This window comes from Candoia aspera, chromosome 5 (genome assembly GCF_035149785.1).
Source record: "Candoia aspera isolate rCanAsp1 chromosome 5, rCanAsp1.hap2, whole genome shotgun sequence".
NCBI lineage: Eukaryota > Metazoa > Chordata > Lepidosauria > Squamata > Boidae > Candoia > Candoia aspera.
In genome coordinates this window covers 67983011-68004305 of record NC_086157.1, presented here as the reverse complement: position 1 = coordinate 68004305, position 21295 = coordinate 67983011, and the positions used below count along the sequence as shown (strand labels likewise).

The following is a 21295-nucleotide window of genomic DNA, read 5'->3' as shown; positions in this document are numbered from 1 at the left end:
CTTTTTGATAATGGTTGTCCAAAGTTAGCACAAATTATTCTACTCAGGTCATATTGATTAGTACAAAAATAGTATAATTAGTACACTCAATTTCCTGAAAGCAAGATGAAAGAGAAAGTACATTTTCCTATGTATACTTTACTGTTGGAACAAGCAATGACAGAAATGTACAGTTGACATCTTGTTATAGATATAACAAGATATCTATATACCAGATATTGGTATCTGGTTCTGTTTTGTTTTTTTTAAATCCTGGAAAAGAGAAGTCACTCTGAGGCCAACAGAAATGCTATATCACTGACTCTTAAGAAATCCTGAACAGCACAGGTATAAGACATAAAGACTGTCATGGACTGCCTGCCCTCCCTCCCTCCCTCCCTCCCTCCCTCCTGTTTCATGGGTGCTTTACTGTTTGTGGAATAAGGCTGGTAGAACAACAATGCAGTTACATAAAAAAGTTTAGGCACTCCTGGTCAAATTGTATAACTGTATCCCTGAGTGACAGAAGCTGACACCACTTCTGTATAGTACCAAGTTAAACATAACTTTTTGCATACTTGAATGTGCAGGTTTTTTTAATAGATTCAAAATGAGAAAACAATGAAAATGGCAGTTCAAAGGTTTGAATACCTACCTTGTAATATCTCCTTTGATCCAAATAGCAGCTTCCAAATATTTCCTATAGCCAGCTAAGAGTCTTTCTATTCTTTTGGAATTTTTGTTCCTATTTGCTTTTCAGAAGACCAAGTTTGAAGACCAAGAAAAATATTTGTGAACTGCCTCAAAACTGCTCAGATCTGCAAAACAGATCCTCAGTACAGCATTGCTTACACAATGGTGATATGTATGAAACAGTTGTTAGAGGAAGTAGTTTTCAACTCTATTACAAAAGTTACTGTATATAGTATGGAAAAGGAAACCTTAATAAGACTTAAATATTTTGGAACAAAGTGCTTTGAACTGATTAAACAAAACAAATTTACTATTTGGCTACAAACCAATACAATACAGAAGAAGAGGAAGAAGAGGAAGAAGAAAAGATTTTGAAGAAAACTCTGCCAGCTGTTGAACATGGAGATGGCTCTATAATGTTTTGGATTCACATGACCACCAGTAACACAGGAAATACTGTGTGAGTGGATAGAAAAATAGATTCATCCAAATATCAACATACCCCAATGTCCCATTGTTATTTATGAAATTTAAGCAGAAAACAGGTTGGACATTTCATCAAAACAATGACCAAAAATATATCTCCAAGCCACCACAAATTACCTACAGGAAAGAAAAAGAAAGGTTTTGAATGGGCTTTACTGTCAAATTATTGAAAATTTGTGGGGAGATTTCAAACATGCAGTGAATAAATTTTGTCTGAACTAGAAGACTTATGCAAGGAAAACTGGGGAAAGATCCCAAAACAAGAGTAGAAAGGCTCTGAGATGATTATAGGAAATATTTTAAAGCTGTTATATCTGCCAAAAGATGTGCTACAAAGAAGTGAATGAAAGGACATACAAACGTTTCCACTTGCTGCATTCGCTCTTTCCATATTCTGAATCTGTAAACAACAGCACACAAATACTAAATGTGCATTCAGTTTTGCGAAATATACCATTTTCAACTTTGTACCATACAGAGGTTGTGTCAGCTTCTGTTCACTTAGGAATTCATTGAAGCAGACAATTTGATCAAGGATGCCTAATTTTTGCATATGCAGCTATTGAGAAATATTCCTTATCCTAATGATTCTGTTTAAATTAAAGACTACCAGGAAATATAAGCTAGACTTGGAAGTAAAAAAAATACCTCCCCCCAAAGAAGACAGTTGCAAATTGCTTCCATATTGCTGCCAAGAAAACGACATAGAGATATCTATGAAATCACCAAAAGTTGAGTTTGATGCTATTATACTAGTTATTTCCTTAGAGAAAAGAAGAAAGTGATGCTGGGATTTTTCTGTCTCCCTGACTAACGGAAACAAGAAGCTTCTACTTGTACATTAGCAGTAGTGGGACTGAGAGTAATGCATACCTATTACTGTAGATCCATTCTCACATTTCTGTTCTAACATTCAGTGATTTGCATATGTATATGATAATTGCTTGTGTTGAAAACAATTGTATTTAGATAGTATCAGATACAGTATATAAATGAGGGTTTGTGAGACCTGATGTGTGATAGTTACTTCATCCCCTGCAGTTTTCAAGATAAAAGTTGATAATTGTTTGTATTAAGAAACAAACAAACTGAGAAATATGGGTTATAAATTCAATGCTAAGCTACATGCAGAATGGTTAATTTGTCCTAATCAAGTAATAATTTCATAATTTTAAGACTACTGTGGGTATTAAAGGTAAAAGCATAGTGATTATTGATACTGTTTTATTAACAAGCTGAAACTTTACTCATTACATTCATAATTTTAGCTGTTGTCAGTTCTGAATTTGTAATATTTCTTATCTGAATTCAGATTAATTTTATTTCATTTAAAAATACAAAAATGTCTTGAACACATTCTCATGGTCTGATTTAAAATAAGGAATGAAATATGTACACACATAATGTGATTTCACAGAAATAGCATTATAAAAGCATATCCTATTGATTGCAGTAGAAAGTTGGTCTTTATAGCTATGAGTTATTTTTCAATGACTTCCATTTTTATAGTAAATGCAATGTAATTGGTTGTTCTATAACACTGCAAGAAAAAATCTAAAATCAATTAACATGAGAATAGAAAGTTGCCTACTTGGTTTGAATGATTTGATCCATAGTATTTTCTAGTTCACTTGACTAGATATGGGAAATCATATGTACTGCTAATCAGTATCCTGATTTTTTGTATAAATTGACATACACTTTACATTGACTTCTTCCTAATAAACAGAGTTAATAGGAAATGAGCAAGGAGATATATGACTGAGGTTTCTGACTGGAACCTTAGTAATGACATATAAACTTATATACTGGTATCACATTACCATATAAAGAAAGCCATTTAAGAATCTGTTACAACATAAAAAATATTTTTATTTTTATTATTATTTTATTTAAATTTATTGGCCACCCATCTCCAGAGGACTCTGCACCTTGAAAGCCATAAGAGTTTCATTCATGGTGTCTTCTGTCTTGGAAAGCTTATGAAGTCTGCTCTTCTCAGTAAGTTTTAAAGGCACAATTCTACTGAGGGTTGTAATTTCAACCAATCATTATTTTATCCTAGATCATCTTCCCTTTTCCTATTCAGGCCTTAAGAGAATAGGTTGAAGAAAAATGTTGAAGTGCTGTGTAATTGTCAGTTAGTGAAACTTCAAGAACTTGTTCAGTTCACTTCAAAGACAAACTTGAACATAATTTGAATTAATTTTTGCCTGGTATATCAAATGTTATAGTATGGACACTACACTCACATCCCTTCCTTTTGAGTCCTCCAATATTTCTAGTTTTTTTAATTATAATAATTAATGTTATATTTTATCCAGTCCACAAATTTCAAAACATCCACATAAATTCCAGGACGATGTGGCAGTGCACACTTGTAGCCAAAGGATGTTACACCAGCCAGAAACCAGTTTTTATTCTCTTGACACATAAGAGGCCCACCAGAATCTCCCTGAAATGACAAAGATAAATTAAAATATTGATATTGCTGACAACATTACAGCTATGACCTTAACTGTTTAATAAGATGACTGTCAGTTTTATATACAGTATTTTTGCAAGCTTCTCTATGCGCCATAAGTTTAAATGAAACATACTGAGCCTGTGTAAAAGGTGTGTCACAATGCTTATGTAAGTATTGAAGAAAGAAATGTCTTTCATAGGGCTCCTGCAACCAACCTGCTAACCATGGGCAGGCAATGCTTCAGTAGTCACACTGAGAGGGCCTTAAGTAACACCCTCGGCTTGTACACTCCTGGCACTGAGGCATCCTGCAACCATGCTTTGTTGTTCTATTCCAAAAGTGGTGTTTTCTCACTTGTGCCTGTATGAGCCTAGCCATGCAGTTTCTTTGCTGTACTTCAATCAGTGCAATTTATGTACCTCTGTTAGTTGCTTACAGAGATGGTGGCATGCCTCATTCCCTCTGGTTACTGCCCTCCATGGCTATTTTCGGGAAGTCTGCATCTGAGGAGCAGAACATGCCCACAGAAGACTGAACCCCCCCCCCATGCTTTATAATGCAGGGATTACATGGGTATTTATATTTCTGATAATTTTTGGAGTACAAATTATAGCTGGTCAAGGAGAACTAGTGAGCTATTGGATTTCAATAGTAGACTGGACTTTTTTTGAACAGGTTGTTTGATGGACCAGTGAAATTTTGAATGAACCTTCCCTCCATCTCTCCCTTGTTAAATTGACAATAGTGCTGCTAGTTTCTCCTTTTAGCCCAAATGTTCAGAAGAACAGTAATATTTTTTCTTGCTGCCAAACTTGTAGGTATGCCAGGTGGAAAGGTCTTAAGTATAAGGAGCAGGTGGTGGCAGTGGATCAAGGTAGCAGGACTCATATGTAAGGTCTACATGACTTCAAAGACCTCCCCATGGACCAGAAAGTGACTGGGGCTTCCTTTCCAAATGTATATGGAAATATTAAAGAGCAGGGGAATCCATCAATTGGTAACCGCCAGAACACCTTAAGGTTGTCACGTGGAAAAGCTCTTAGTTTGCTGAGCATAATATAAATTACGCTGGCTTTGATAGCAGCACCCAGCTTGCAGGAAGGATTGTTTTATGTTTCCTTGATGGATGGAGTTCTAAATGTTCAGCGTAGTTTCTCCAGACTAATTCATTCAGTAGTAAACAAAAGCAGAATGACAGCAGTGATGTGATTATGATAAACAGCATCCCTCACATCTTTACTTTTTATTTCATTGGTAGTTTGCATCATAAAAAAGAATCAGAAAAACAAATGATGAATCATTTATTAATTAGCTATACTGTAACAATACAAACACTGTTACCATTTACCTGACAGGAATCAATTCCTCCTTCGTCATACCCAGCACATATCATGTTTTCAGTAATATTGTACTCTGGCATCAGTTGCTTGCATTTCTGAAGTGTTATAAGAGGAACTTCTGCTTCTTGCAATACACTTGCGACTGAACCTATTTTAAAACCAGAAGCGTGTGCGTTGATGTAGCTGATAACATGATACACAACAAGTAAGTCAAATAATATATTTATTCATTCCAATATGACTTATTTCCACAGTAAGCCCATTGGATTCTCATTGACCAAAGCTACATCTCATGGAAGCGATGTGGCTCTCTTACCAATGTGGTTTTCACCTTCCAGCTCAATTTGCATTTACAAGAGATGGAAAAGGTATCTGTGCATGCCTCCAAGCAGCACTTTCAGTAGCTGCCTGGGAGCATTCAATGAAGCTTTTATGCAGGCTTCCTCTCAAGACTACAATGGCCAGAGAAGACTCAAAAGAGAGGCTTTCTTCCTAGAAGCAAGGGGGTTCAAGCAGCTTTGAGGGAATGATTTACTTGTACTTTTGCCAAGTGAAGTGTCCCTTTATAGATATGCACAGCCCTATTAGCAGCACTCTCTGTGGCTTCAAGTGCTGTGTTATGCAGTACGGAAGTAAACATGTAAAGTATGCAGTAAACAAATCCATAATGGATTATAGGAGCAGATTTGTGAGAGCTCACAGAATGGTGTGGGCAACAACCTCTTACAGTTTGCTATCTTTCAACTTGCTCCAGCAAACATTTCTCCTTCCCATCTATCTATTTTTGCTTCTCAACATAAAAAAATGGTGGTTGTAAAAAAAAGTGCTGGATTAGGTGGTATGACATTCTATCCCTGACCTACATGGTTGGCCTTTGAATTTATAGTGACAGAGAATCATAATCACCATACTAACACAATCCAGCAAGAAGGGAGAAAGAAATGTCTTTCTGCCAGCACTTCTGCTTTACTTTACAAGAGCCCTGGCATTTGGTGCCTCTGACGTAAGTACGCTCTGGCTGGAGGAATGCAATAGCTGATGGTTGTGGCATCCTAAAAATGAACAGATTGATTATGGTTTAGATACGCTGTTTATAATTTTTACTGTCTGCACCCATGTGTGTAGTAACTGAGCACAACATTTTGTGCATCACTGTATTCCTTTAATGAGGTAGGCTCTAGTCCATTACCATTTATGCCATAATAAATCTGCTAGTCTTGAAAATGCTGCATGATGCTTTGTTCTTCCCTTATTTATTGGTACCTTTAAATATTGTTCTGCAAAAGACATTTCTTGTGCATGGTGAACTTGATGGCTTGGGACCTAAGTGACATTATGTGTATTTTTCGTATTATGCTGTAGTCTGATTTCATTGATCCCAATTTAGAAAAGTTTCCGTGCTTTGCAACTGCTAAATAAATATATGCATATTAACTGCAAATCCCAAGGAACTGCAGCTATTCTAATGCATTGCACTATTCAGCAAGCAGTTTTAACTGTTTAGCTGCATTTTTTGCTAGATTTTTTGTTTGTTTGTTTACTAAATTTAAAGCCAGTTGGCTATACAAAGGATTGCCTTTCTGTATGTTTTTCTATATGCCTTTATGTTTCCATATGTTTTCTGCAATCTACTTGCATAGTTCAAGGCCATGTTCCATGTTCCTTGGCTAAGTGCAGTGTAATGACTTGCAATTATGAATAAGGACTTTTCATTGGTGGTTTCCATTATTTGAAATGTCTTTCTAGTCTAAATTTAATTTATTGTCAGTAGTATGTATTCTTTATGCAGTCCACTTAATACTGGTTATTCAAGATGCCTTTATTAAAATAAAAATAAATTTTCTATGGTAATGTCTGTTTTAATCCTATCTACCTTCATCTTGGATTTAATCATAAAAACTGCTGTTTTTTTTGTCTGCTGGAATTTTTACCTCTTTATGATTAGTTTATCATTTAATTATGCAGGATGTCAACAAGTGTTTTTGTACTTTCAATGTAATGCTTTAGGTAACTTTTTAAAAGACATATCAATGTTTGTTTGTTTTTTAATAACTATATACAGTACATTTTCCCACCCATTATGTTTGGATCGAAAATTAATGCCACACTTAATGGATCTGTTTCATAAAATGTAATCTAATGTTATGACAGCTGATACATCTGAAAGTGAAATGCTTTTATACTCTAAGTTAACTTGTAGTGATTGCATCAGGAAAATATAATAATATGAAGAGACATAATTATCCTCATAATTTCAGTAAGTGTTTTTTTAACAGTACAATGACGTACCTTGATGTGTGGTTCTTCCCCAGCCAGCAATAGAGCATTTAATTCCTGGCAAAAATTGTTTATTTTTTTCTGGGAAGCAAATGGGCTGAATATAATCTGTGTGAAAGAAATAAACAATCAGTTATAGCTACAATCTCCAGTCTTTGATGATGATATTGCATAAATTGTTTTGCTGAAAAATGAGCCCCAAAGAAATTTAGTAGGAGTATTACTTTTATTATTATGGAAATTATATTGTAATTTTTCAAATATCTTTTAGATTTCGACCTAAATCTGTTCATAACACAAAGGCAAAGCTATAGCAGAAAATTATGTTACCTGTGTAATTCACTCTAAATTGGAGATGCATCAAAGCAATGTCACTGTCTTTTGTTCGCTTATTATAATGGGGATTGATGATAATCTGATCAATCTCTTGGGTGATTGTTTGAGGATATGATAAATTGAGATTCGTATGCAGTCCAAGAACTGCTTTCCACTGAGATGTTTTTAAATTCCTCCTAAGTCAAAATGACATATACTTAAATCATGGATTGAAATAGCTTGTGAAATGTAATTTTTGTACTTTTTAACATTCTGAATCATTATAATACAAATGCAAACACAACTCTTACTGATTTCAGTACTACTGGGGTAAACCAGTGATAGGCTTATACCAACCCTCCAGATGTTTTGGAGATCTGTCCCATAATCTCTTTCCACTGGTCATGTAGTGTAAGTTGGGAATCAAACTTTTAAGGGCCATCAAATTATTTATTCCTGCCTTACATCTAATGTTTCCAAATTTATGGCAACTAGAGAGTAAGTTTTTGTAAAAGGATTACAATTAGAAAACATTCTTGATCAGTTCTCATGAAAATGAATGAGCAGCCTACTTACCCTTTCAACTGTGTGACAGCCCAATTTAATAGCAATATTCTATTTTGCCCTGTTAGCTTTTATTGTATCTATATTACAGCTAATTCTCTTTTCCCCATGGACTATGATAGGAACTATATGTCACAAGCATAATATATTTAAGACAAAATACACTGATCATATGGATGTAATACAATATGCATTATTATACTAAAATAAACATGTATGCTGACTTTAATATTGAGAACTGTAGTTTATCAAAATTGAACTATATACAGTATAGTTTCACATATTCCTTTTAATTTAAATATATGCAAAACTCAAATTATATATTAAATTACTTAGAACTGCTACCAGCATTATAAAGTCAAAGACTCCTTCAAGTCAAGCTCCATTCCCAAACATTTTATTGTCACATCCATTTGTATTTCTTAGTAGCAATATGGAAGTCATTGCTTACTTCCAGAATTTTTTTTAACTGTCCAGTCTAGCCTATAGTTCTTGAATTTCTTAAGGGTTTCTTCTCCAACTATTAATTCAGTCTGAACAATTTCTAAAATTAGCCAATGTTGCTTAGATGCTGCTACTTGCTGTGACATCAATATTATAGCTACCATATGTTTATTAAGGGACTCACATTTCTGTTTGTTTCTGTGAAACAAAATCTATAATGCTTGTAATACACTGTAGAACTGAACAAAATATAGATTTTTAAAAAATCATTTGTGAGCATAGGCATCATATATTTGAAAATTTTTCCAGGTTTATTGCTTCATGTCCATATATATTAGTCTATTATTCTATTGAACCACACTGCATCCTTAGAGAGGTAAATATAAGATGAAAGTTGTAGTTTTATTATTTCCTCAACCCTGTTGAACTAAAAAAAGTACTTGTATTTAAACTAAACTGCTTGGCTATGAATAATGTGTTCTGTTATTGAGCAGTGATATTCCAGCAGTGATGTAGCTGAGACAGTGCAGAGACCTGATACATATGCAACAAAATAGTTCTGAAGAGAGAGGAACTGATGGCCTTTACAAGGATGGGAGCAGCCCAGTTTATGATATAAAATCATACAAGTATCATAGAATATGTTAGCACAAGCCTGACTAGTATTGCTGTTGCTGTTAACAAATATTGCAAATTCTTAAGATAGACAAATATGAATAACTACATTAGTTACATTTCATATGGCTTGTTAAGATTCATTTACCTTTATGGCATGAGGTCATTCTTTAATCACGTGTCTGGCAACACTTCAGAGGAGTAATACAGATATTCAATTGATTGTATTTAAAATGGAAAACTTAGCCTAGTATAGCCTTTATAATGTAGATAACTACATTCAATCATTCTTGATTTACTTGTATCTGTATTGTAATGAAATGTAAGGTTGAAAGTAATCTGAAGAATTACCACCCTTGGATTCCATTTTTAGTGATGAAACACTTTGAATATATTAGTTGCATCATGAGAAAAAGTTCACATTTTAATATTCTGTAGAAAGCTTCTGCAATGCATAATGTGATCAGTACTGATGGAGCCAGCAAAGAATCCAACCAACTCCCAATTAATGTTTTAACAACATCAGGAATAATTGTTCTTATATCTCTAAGATGCATTCTTTAAAATATAGGTATACATATTTTAATATTCAGAGGTGAGTAAGTAAGGCCCTAAGTATTTTATTTTATGATGCACACCTAGTTAATAAATTAACTTTTGGCTTCCAAGATTATCCCATTTGCCTTCCTATTCACAAAGTACTTACAAGAAGCTGATACTTGTTTAGGAATAAAGGTGTTTATTACATTTCTCTTAGATATTTCCCATATTTCAAATATTAAAGAAATGTAGATAAATAAGAAATTACATGAAACTGTTCTAATCTAGATTCCTTGTTCTGATAAATGTTGAATATTCTATCAATCCAACACACTTTCATGTACCAGAATCGATATAAGAGGTTAATAGGATTATATGATTGCTTTTATTAGAACCCAAGATATGATAACTAGATCCAAGCAAAAAATAGAGGCACTGGCTCAATTTGAAATGTGAGCTAGAATGATAATTTGAGGAAAGAACTGATGAAGATACTCTGTTTCATGTAGAGCTACCTCATCTAGTGTGCAAAAATCAGTATTAGATGAAAGCAAAGAGATATATAATACTCCAACTCTTTGCTGTCTTTTCATAGTACCCAGTATTTTTGCAGCCCAAATATAAAAGGCTTAACTTTTGGGGTAGCTGAAAATAGTTTTCATTGCTGTTTTAGTAGTATAAAAATGCATGTTTTCACAATTTCCAGTCATCTTACTTCTCAGTGCCATATCCTGGGAAATAAATGCTTCCTCATAGGGTATACATACCCACAGACACAAACACACATATTTTTCAGCAATGCTTACTCCTGGAAGTGAGGGATCATGGATCATTTGTAGCACTATTTTTAAAGGCAAGGGCCAGAAAGTATCAGGTCCTGTCACATTTAATAATACAGGACCAGGTAATATCTTGCAGTTAAAAAGAATGTTATTTCATTCCACATATTTCAAAGGGCCTTAAAGACCTGGCCCTTTGCCCAAGCCTTTGGAGAGAACAATTGATGCCCATTTCTTTTGTTCTTTCTGTTCCCATCTGGGTTTATTTTCTTTGCCATCATTGTTCCTTTGTCTTGTGCTGTTTTTGTTTTTTGTTTTATGTTTTTCTCACTGGGAGTTGGGCAGCATATATATATATATATATTTATTATTATTATTATTATTATTATTATTATTATTATTTTTGCTAAACAGCAGAGTGATAGAATGATTGCTTTAGTGCCATGTTAGCAGCCATTTATGAATAGCTAAAACTATTAACTCCTCATTTATACTTTATCCCAGAATGAGTTTTATCCAATAATACACCTATCAATGATAGTGGTGGTGCTTTCCTTAAGCCCTGTTGTAAGGTAAAATCTTTTTAATGAAATTAAAAAGTTTTATTGGTTTTCATTCATTTTGTATATTAATTTGGAAAAATAGATATTACATGTATTAATAGTAGTAATTCAAGTAAACTGTATGCTGAATTAAGTGATATAACAAGTTTAAATATGATTCCCATACATCCTTATTGCTGATCTTCACTGTAAAATACTGTACATTTATAATATATTATTAGAGAAGCATGGGCTACATATATCTTATCACTATATCTTTTATCTCTTCATGAAAGGTCAGATAAACACTGACACCCACAAAATCTGAAGAAGGATAGATCAAAATATGGAATACAAGTACTGTAGAATTCTGGAAATAAAATTACCCATATACACAATGTGCAGCTGAGACTAGCCATTCATTGTTGACAAGAGAAGCTCCACAGGTTGGCATGGAATTGAAATATAGCAAGACCATCCAAGGCCAAGCACCTTCTTGGGCGTCAGAACCACCAACAATTTTTGGTTTGTGCTTCTGGGTAATCATTCTTTTCCCACAAGCTATGGGTAAGGAAAATAAAAAAAAAAAAAGTATGCAGTCTGAAGAATAATCAGATATGTTAATCTTACCTACCCAATAATAGAGTTTTGAATATTCTTTTCTTGAATATATAAAACTTTTTCTTAGGTTAATATGGAAATATATGATGATCTCCAAGGTGACTAAACGTATTTAAGCCTATGTACATTACATACATATCTATATAGATATATGGATATACCCTCAAAGCAACATTTTTGGTAAATATTTATGACAGTTAATCATTTATTTCCTTAATGTTGAAGGCTTCCCATAACTCAAGGCTGTCGGCTAACTTGGGAAATTATTTTAAGGTAGTATATTTAACTTATTCTGTATTATTATGTTCTGTGAAAACTATAACTGGATAATAACATATTCTGCTGTAATTGTTTTTGTTGTTATTGCAATTCCTACTCGCTAATGAAAGAAGATACTGCTTTTGAAATTCAAGGAACTAAGAAAATTTCAGTGAAAATTCTCATGGTAAGGTGAAATAGTATAGTATAATGGCTGAGGTTAACTTACAGGTATCCTGTCTTTCATTGTATATTCAACATTATAGCAATTTTCAGTCTCCTTTGTTTTACATACTTCAGTAACATCTCATATTAAATCATTGTTACATAACTCCTTCCATAGGTTTTTTTTTAGAATAATGAAGAGTTTTGTAAGGTGAACAATATCAATATACTTTCTGCCATGTTTCAACACTAAGTTAAAAGCATCAAAGAAATTTTAATCATATTCCAAAATATTCCAAGAATGAAATAAAAAATAGTGGTGAAGTTGTAAGAAAACAAAAGATTCCAGTAAACCATGTAATAGATCTTTTGCACTATGTAATAGATCTATCTGGATTTTTGTCAGCTTGAGAATTGTCAGACTGATTATAATAGCAGTATGAAAATAGGCAATGAAATATCTTTCTATCTCTCTTCTTCTTGTACCCACACACACTAAATGCTACCTATATTTGTTATCTTAGTAATACATTTAGAAAAATATAAAGAAATGGGTCAAAGTAATGCAACAATAATATATGCTGAAAAACATAAATTCTGAATAAATTCTACCGGATCCTAAGAATGACATGAAAATGCTTTTGCAGCAGGAAAAAAGGAAGACTTTGACACAATATAAATAGAAAATATAACATATTGGGAAAAACATAAAGTTACCCTTTGATGTTGAATTTTTGATTTTTCATAAACTTACATTTACCACTGCATTGCAAATGAATCACCAAATTATTGAAACACTGTACCCTAGAAAGAGCACATTTAACACATTTCAGATAATAAAGTCCAGGCATAGAGAATGTATATTTCTATCAAAGGTAACATTCCATTTATCAATGGATACATTTATATTTTGTAAAACACTGCAAATATTCTGAAATATCATTTAACCTCTCTTTGATAAAGAATGACCAAGTTTTTTTTTAAAAGGCAATCAATTCTTAATATTTATATTTCTTCATAATAATTTTAGGAAAGGATACATTTTAGAATTCTCTGGCTGATAATAATCTATCACTTTACATTTTTGTCACTATGGCCCAAGATTTTTTTTTTTAAATGTTAGCTGGATGGAAAGCAATACTACTTGTACAGATATAATGCTCTCTATGAAAGTTTTAGAAATTGGCCAAGAAGAAATACCATGTTGGCCATAAAGAGGGGAAAAAAGAACTTAAAAGACACTCTAGGCCACACTGTGCCAACTGAACTTTTACAACATGGACATAACCATGTAGTTTTATGATCATAACACAAAAGTGGTTTGCCACTGTCTTCTCTTAGGAGTTGTTGTCTTTTTCCCCCCCAGTCTAGCCTACGGTCCTGGCATTCCATGAAATCTCCCATCCATGTACTGATAAGGTACAGCCCTTTTTGGTTTCTGGTCCCAGACAAGATCAGCCACCTGCCTCCACTTGCTAAGAAACCATAGCTTAATTAATATTTTTATATATAATTGTATATCAGTGTAATTACAAAGAAGAAACATAATATTGCTTCTTTACAATGTGATATCTCTCTATTAATGGATAGCAGGCATATTTATTGTCCTGAGATTCAGATCACCTTTTCCTCTAACCTGCCTCAGATTTTACCTCAGTGTGTAGCTAGGAAGTTGAATAGCCTGGGCTGCTTGCTTGATATAATTTTCCATTGGGTTTGTACCAGAGGGGGACTAACCAAGGATTTTATGGCTTCCATGCCAATATTCTCTTCACAGAGAAAGAGTGAGTGACCTGAATGTAACATGCAACTTCAACTCCTTTTTTGCAGTCCCAGACTCATTTTAATTGAAATAGATTTCAGGCAGTTAAAAAAAAAGGGGGGGAGGGAGAAAAGGAAATACACAGACACACACATACACAAGCCAATGAGACATTGGGTCGAGTTCAGTTTTTTTCTTTTAGAGCTTGTTGTTTATTCATTTAGTTGCTTCCGACTCTTCATGACTTCATGGACCAGCCCAAGCCTTCCACTCTCCCTAGCATCAGCATCTTCTCCAGGGTGTCCTGTCTTCTCATTATGTGGACAAAGTATTTCAGTTTTGCCTTTGATATCATTCCCTCAAGTGAGCAGTCTGGCTTTATTTCCTGGAGGATGGACAGGTTTGATCTTCTTGCAGTCCAAGGCACTCTTAGAATTTTCCTCCAACACCACAGTTCAAAAGTATCTATCTGCCTTCTCTCAGCCTTCCTTATGGTCCAGCTCTCGCAGCCATATGTTACTACAGGGAACACCATTGCTTTAACTATGCGGACCTTTGTTGTCAGTGTGATGTCTCTGCTCTTAACTATTTTATCGAGATTTGTCATTGTCATTGCTCTTCTCCCAAGGATTAAGTGTCTTCTGATTTCCTGACTGCAGTCAGCATCTGCAGTAATCTTCACACCTAGAACTACAAAGTCTTTCACTCTTTCTACATTTTCTCCCTCTATTTGCCAGTTATCAATCAAGCTGGTTGCCATAATCTTGGTTTTTTTGAGGTTTAGCTTCAAGCCAGCTTTTGCACTTTCTTCTTTCACCTTCATCATAAGGCTGCTCAGTTCCTCTTTGCTTTTAGCCATCAAAGTGGCACCATACACATATCTGAGATTGTTAATGTTTCTTCCAGCGATTTTAAATCCAGCCTTGGATTCCTCAAGCCCAGCATGTTGCATGATGTGTTCTGCGTACAAGTTGAATAGGTAGGGTGAGAGTATACAGCCCTGCTGTACTCCTTTCCCAATCTTAAACCAGTCCATTGTTCCATGATCTGTTCTTACTGTTGCTACTTGGTCGTTATACAGATTCTTCAGGAGGCAGACAAGATGACTTGGTATCCCCTTACTGCTAAGAACTGGCCACAATTTGTTATGGTCCACACAGTCAAAGGCTTTAGAATAGTCAATAAAACAGAAATAGATGTTTTTCTGAAACTCCCTGGCTTTTTCCATTATCCAGCAGATATTGGCAATTTGGTCTCTAGTTCCACTGCCTTTTCTAAACCCAGCTTGCGCATCTGGCAATTCTCACTCCATGAATTGCTGAAGTCTACCTTGCAGGATCTTGAGCATTACCTTACTGGCATGTGAAATGAGTGCCACTGTTCGATAGTTTGAACAGTCTTTAGTGTTTCCCTTTTTTGGTATGGGGATATAAATTGATTTTTTCCAATCTGATGGCCATTCTTGTGTTTTCCAAATTTGCTGGAATATAATGTGCATTGCCTTGACAGCATCATCTTGCAAGATTTTGAACAGTTCAGCTGGGATGCCCTCATCTCCTGCTGCCTTTTTATTAGCAGTGCTTCTTAAGGCCCATTCAACCTCACTCTTCAGGATGTCTGGCTCTAGCTCACTGACCACACCATCAAAGCTATCCCCGATATCATTATCCTTCCTATACAGGTCTTCTGTATATTCTTGCCACCTTCTCTTGATCTCTTCTTCTTCTGTTAGGTCCTTGCCATCTTTGTTTTTGATCATACCTATTTTTTGCCTGAAATTTACCTCCAATGTTTCTAATTTTCTGGAAGAGGTCTCTTGTCCTTCCTATTCTATTGTCTTCTTCCACTTCCGGGCATTGTTTGTTTAAAAATAATTCCTTATCTCTTCTGGCTAACCTCTGGAATTTTGCATTTAATTGGGCATATCTCCCCCTATCACTGTTGCCTTTTGCTTTCCTTCTTTCTTGGGCTACTTCTAGTGTCTCAGCAGACAGCCATTTTGCCTTCTTGTTTTTCTCTTTCTTTGGGATGTATTTTGTTGCCGCCTCCTGAACAATGTTGAGAACTTCTGTCCAGAGTTCTTCCGGGACCCTATCTAATAAGTCCAGTCCCTTAAATTGATTCTTCACCTCCACTGCATATTTCTTAGGAATATTAGTGAGCTCATATCTAGCTGATCTGTGGGTCTTCCCTAATCTCTTTAGTCCGATCCTAAATTGTGCAATAAGTTCGTGATCAGAACTACAGTCAGCTCCAGGTCTTGTATTTACTGACTGTATAGATGTCCACCACCTTTGGCTGCAAAGGATGTAGTCAATCTGATTTTGGTGTTGTCCATCTGGTGAAGTCCATGTAGAAAGCCGTCTCTTATATTGTTGAAAGAGAGTGTTTGTTATACAGAGTGAGTTGCCTTGGCAAAATTCTATCAGCCTATGTCCTGCTTCATTTTGTTTTCCCAGGCCATGCTTACCTGTAATTCCAGGTGTCATTTGACTGCCCACCTTAGCATTCCAGTCTCCTGTGATGAAAATAATGTCTCTTTTCAGAGTATTGTCCAATAGGTGCTGCAGTTCCTCATAGAACTGCTCTACTTCAGCTTCTTCAGCATCTGTGGTTGGGGTGTATATTTGGATCACTGTGATGTTAGATGGCTTGCCCTGAGTTCGAATTGAGATCAATCTATCGTTTTTTGGATTGTATCCAAGCCCTGCTTTAGCCTCTTTACTATTAATTATGAAGGCTACTCCATTTCTTCTGTGCTCCTCTTGTCCACAGTAGTAGATCTGGTGGTCATTTGATGTGAAGTGGCCCATTCAAGTCCATTTCAGTTCACTGACGCCCAAAATGTCTATCTTTAATCTTGACATCTCACCAAAAACCACATCCAATTTGCCCTGGCTCATAGATCTTACATTCCCGGTTCCAATGGTTTCTTGATCCTTAGAACATCGGATTCGCCGTTCACCACCAGCACTGTCGGACGCTCGCCGTCCTTTCGGCTTTGAGCTAGCTGCGTCATCACATCTGGGGCTAGTTGAACTCATCCTCTGTTCCTCCCCAGTAGCATTTTGACCATCTTCTGACCTGGGAGTCTCATCTTCCGATGGTATACCAACATGTCTCTGGTTGTACTGATCCATTTAGTTTTCACGACAAGAATACTGGGGTGGGTTGCCATTACCTTCCCCAGGGATCGCATTTAGTCTGACCTCTCTGTCATGACCTTCTCATCTTGGGTGGCCCTTCACGGTTTAGCTCATGGCATCATTGAGGTGCTCAAGCTCCAGCACCATGACAAGGTAACGATCCTTTGCTTAAGTTCTTTTAGAGTATAAAACTCTAATATCAGAATACCTCCTAGACAGCCTTCCCCATCATTAATGCATTATCACTAAGATTGAGCAAGGAGATCCTACTGCAGGGCTGTGAATTATGATTCTATAGTGACTTCTTGGTGATGGAACCCACACTTTGGAATAATCACCCAACATTTTAGGGTCACCTACAACTATATTGTATAGGCACCTAACAGCTATTGTTTCACTGTCCCTATGTTAAATTATAGTTGTCTTTTTTCTCTTGCCCATTTTAATATAAATGTTTTATATTAACTATTGTTATTTTATTACTGTTTTAAATTTGTTTGTAAGCAGTGTATAATGTTTTTAAATAAATATATTGTTATGAATACAATGACTGAAATAAATACTGATGCAAAATAAATTCTTGATGTATATCTGTTTAATACAAGCACAGACATGGCTAACAAGGCTACTTTTATTACAAGTAAAAGATTAAGTCTGTTTGTTTATATATGGTCCAAGACCCAGTAAAAATTAAGTCAGTACATCTCACCATCCTCTACAAATCTGAGGTGGTTTTAATACTGTTCAGTTTTAACTGTTCAATATCAATAAACATGCCTAGCTTTAGAACTTATTTTACAAAATTGATTTTAAAACTAAATTTCTAGTTTCTATTAGATTTATGAGAATGACTAAAAAACAAAAACAAAAGTGCATATAGGGATATAAAAGCAATTTGTAACAAATTTTTCATTTGATGCCTGATCCTATCAAAATGAATTTTCTCCATGGGAATGAAATGAATTGGAACTCTTCATTCTCTGCACAACAATGTGCTCCATTTCTATTGTTCGTAAGAAATGTGCTTGACTGAAATGCCCACCCTTGTGCTATACTTTTTCTCAAGTGTCTCTTCTCCCATTTTTTTCTTTCAAAAACTTTATATTGGAAAGAATTTTGAAAACAAAAATATATGCAAAGCTTTTTGATTAATTAAAAAAACATTTTAAAAGATGCCCTATTAACACTGTTTTATTAATATAACAATTTTAGAAAATTATACTGATATATATCTACTGTACACTGAATACTAAATTAATACAGCATAACAATCTGACAGCTGGCAACTCGTCATATGCCAAGTTAGATGGCAAGACATAATTGAGCTTGGCTGATCTCAAAAATCTAAGCAGAATCTAATCTGGTAGTGATTGTTAGGAAATCCAAGGGTTAGTATTTAGATGCAGAACTGGGAGTGGAGGAGAGGAAAGCCTTTCCAGAAGAAGGTAAATAGCAAACAGATTCCATATTGCTGCCATATCCATAAAGTTACCCACGCTCAATTGACTCAAGATAAACTTTATTACAACTATTGATTCTTAATATCATAATGTTAAGTGGTTTCAATTTTTTTTGACTCATATCAGTTGATGTTCTTGTTACTATAGAGGCTGTTACTTTGACTTAAATGTTCATTTAATCTGTAATTTTTGTTAGTTTATATTGAAATCTCCATACCCCTTGACATTTTTACCCATAAATTATAAAAGAATTAAGCAGAAAAAAAAAGAAATTCACACTTCACATATTTTCAATTGTTCATTGTCATTCTTAATTGTCATTTATAAAGCCTTACCTTGGTGTTAGTATGAAGTTGCTGTTAGCTGTTTTTGTAATTTCTACAAACGGACCTTCCCCAGCAAACAAGACAGGGGATGATTTGTTCTCACTTCTGTAAGGAAAAAACATTGCTTAAAACAAATGCTTCTAGTTGTAATAAAAATGTCATATCAATAATTTTGCTGAAGATGGGTGTTATTTGTGGCTTTAGAAAGATAAAGAAATTATTTCTTAGATTTATTTCTTCTTGCTGCACATTTTGGAAATGGTTATTCTAATGAAGAAATATGCTAAACAGAGCAATCAAAACATGACTGCCAACATTTCCAGCTACACAAGGATGTCACAAAGAGAAACCTGACATTTATTAGTGTGGAACCTGTTTTTGGACTCAGGCTTCAAACTTCCCAAACTGATGGTCAAAGCAGATAGAGTGGAAGAAGTGAACAGAGTAACTGAGTTACTTGCTTTGACTCCCTCCTCTGAAATGAGTCATTAATCCTGTGAATGCTAAAAGTGCCACAATGTTAACTGTTTTCACCACCATGTAATTGAATGTTATAATATCATAATTCAGTATGCCTGGGGAGGGGGGGGGACTAGTGTGGGGATCAATGCAAAGAATAATTAAAGCAATTCACTCTCTGTCAATTAAGGGCTTCTACCAACAACACAACATTTTTATTGAAATTAATTGCTATAGCTGCATTTCATGTGTATAAAGTGCTATGCATTATTATTTAATATTAATAAATAAATTTTGCTCATTTTCTGCAAAGAACTGATTTATTATTAAACTGTGGGCACTTTTATCTTTTCTTTTTCTTGCATGCTCACTGATAATAGAGTTAGCCATTTCTTGACCCCCTACACCAAATTCAGAAACTGCATTTGTGCATCCACCTGTCTGATCTAGACGTGAGAACATTGCAGCCATTTACATGTGATTAAGAATTCTGCATAATAATAAAACTATGTATTCAGAAATGAATTTAAGCATAATCTCCTAGCTTGATTCCAATATAAAAATGCTGGTATGTTGGTGGGATAGAAAGTCATAGGAGAAAGAAGGTAAATTATTATAATTTAGGACTAATTACCACTGCATTATACAACATGCTGAAGCAAGTATGACAATATAAATGAGTAATAAACCAACATTTGGAAGGAAGATGTACTATGTGACCGATTAGATTCTCTCCCTTCCATTCTCTCATTTTCTACATGTTTTTTTTTTCGGTGAGTGTGTGCTATTCTTAAAATATTATTGCCAGCAAAGTTGTTTTGTTGTTGTTGTTGTTTTTAAAAGAGGTCTTCTAAATAGTAGAAAGGAGAAGGATTTCCAAGTGAAGTTTTCAGAGCTATTCTGGATTTCACAGGTAAATTTCAGTTATTTGTAAAAAACATTCTGGAAGTTTATTCACTTATTTATAAAATTTATATGACCAGTGAATAACACTCATAGACTTAATATTAAAAGAGTAACATAAAAGCACAATTAAATGCATAATTTAAAATGATTTACAGTATAACACAATAATAACATTAACAGTAACATTCAGCATTGCTGAATATGAACAGTCCAAAACATCATACACATCAACATTCTTTTTCCTGACAACAGTGTAATCAATTTGGCATTAGCCAGTTCCTGCTGCTGGAAAGGCCACTAAGAAGGCCAGGTACATTATATGGAACATTAATTAGAGCTTTAGATTTATACCTGCTCTTTCTTCCAAAGCAATATTATAAACCATTGTATCTTCCATATACTGCATTAACTCTGAAACAAAATATAATCAAAAAGCTTGCTTACCCTAATCCCAACAAGTTGCAGATACTGGTTGATGATTCTTCAGTCCACTTATCAGCACAAGCTATATACCATTTATTCTCCATTTTGAATTGGACTAACCCACTGGAGCTGAGAGAACCATTGATCAAGCGCACTGTCATAAAAAATACAGATGGAGGGTTATTTTTCTTCATAGTGATCTGAATATGCTCAGGGTCAAATTTTTCAAATGTGAAAAAGTATGATTTGCATGTATTCCTGTTTTCCCTTTTCAAAAAACAAAGCAAAAAAATAATAGATTTTCAAATGTACATCATTTTTTTTTAAAAAAAATCATACACCATTTTCCTGTATCCCAATAGTGTGTTCAGCACTGATTGCTCCATAGTTGTTCTTGCATTAGTTGGGATCCATATAAACATTGTGTTTACCAAGTGGGGACTCATGGGCCTTTGGATGATGGACCATCTTATATAGTAAATCAGAAGCATTTAGATAATCCAGAGGAAGAAATCTTTAGCCCTCTAGATGTTGCTAACTATAATTTCTTATCCCTGGTAAGTATAGCCAATGCAATGGATATCAACAGAAATTACAATCAAGTAACTTCCAACTCTCCACAAAATCCTCACTGCTGACAAGGCCAATAAGGAAACAGAAGGCTGGCATGATTAGGCATATGAACATACATTTAAATGAGGTCTATATCTTTACTTTGGGTCTCAGTG

General features: G+C 34.7%; 1 protein-coding gene across 1 annotated transcript in view; it reads right to left on the bottom strand.

Moving 5' to 3' along the window:
* Positions 1-3030: 3030 nt before the first annotated feature.
* The window catches only part of TMPRSS15 (transmembrane serine protease 15), a 73321-nt gene continuing 55056 nt past the window's right edge, over positions 3031-21295 (bottom strand). Inside the window, exons 19-26 of the mRNA XM_063305472.1 lie at positions 20589-20721; positions 18789-18884; positions 12840-12889; positions 11428-11602; positions 7573-7754; positions 7255-7350; positions 4974-5113; positions 3031-3613 (exon numbers count right to left, since the gene is read on the bottom strand). Of these exons, the coding sequence (XP_063161542.1) occupies positions 3449-3613; positions 4974-5113; positions 7255-7350; positions 7573-7754; positions 11428-11602; positions 12840-12889; positions 18789-18884; positions 20589-20721 (1037 nt within the window). The 3' untranslated portion in view covers positions 3031-3448. The remainder of the gene's footprint in view (positions 3614-4973; positions 5114-7254; positions 7351-7572; positions 7755-11427; positions 11603-12839; positions 12890-18788; positions 18885-20588; positions 20722-21295) is intronic.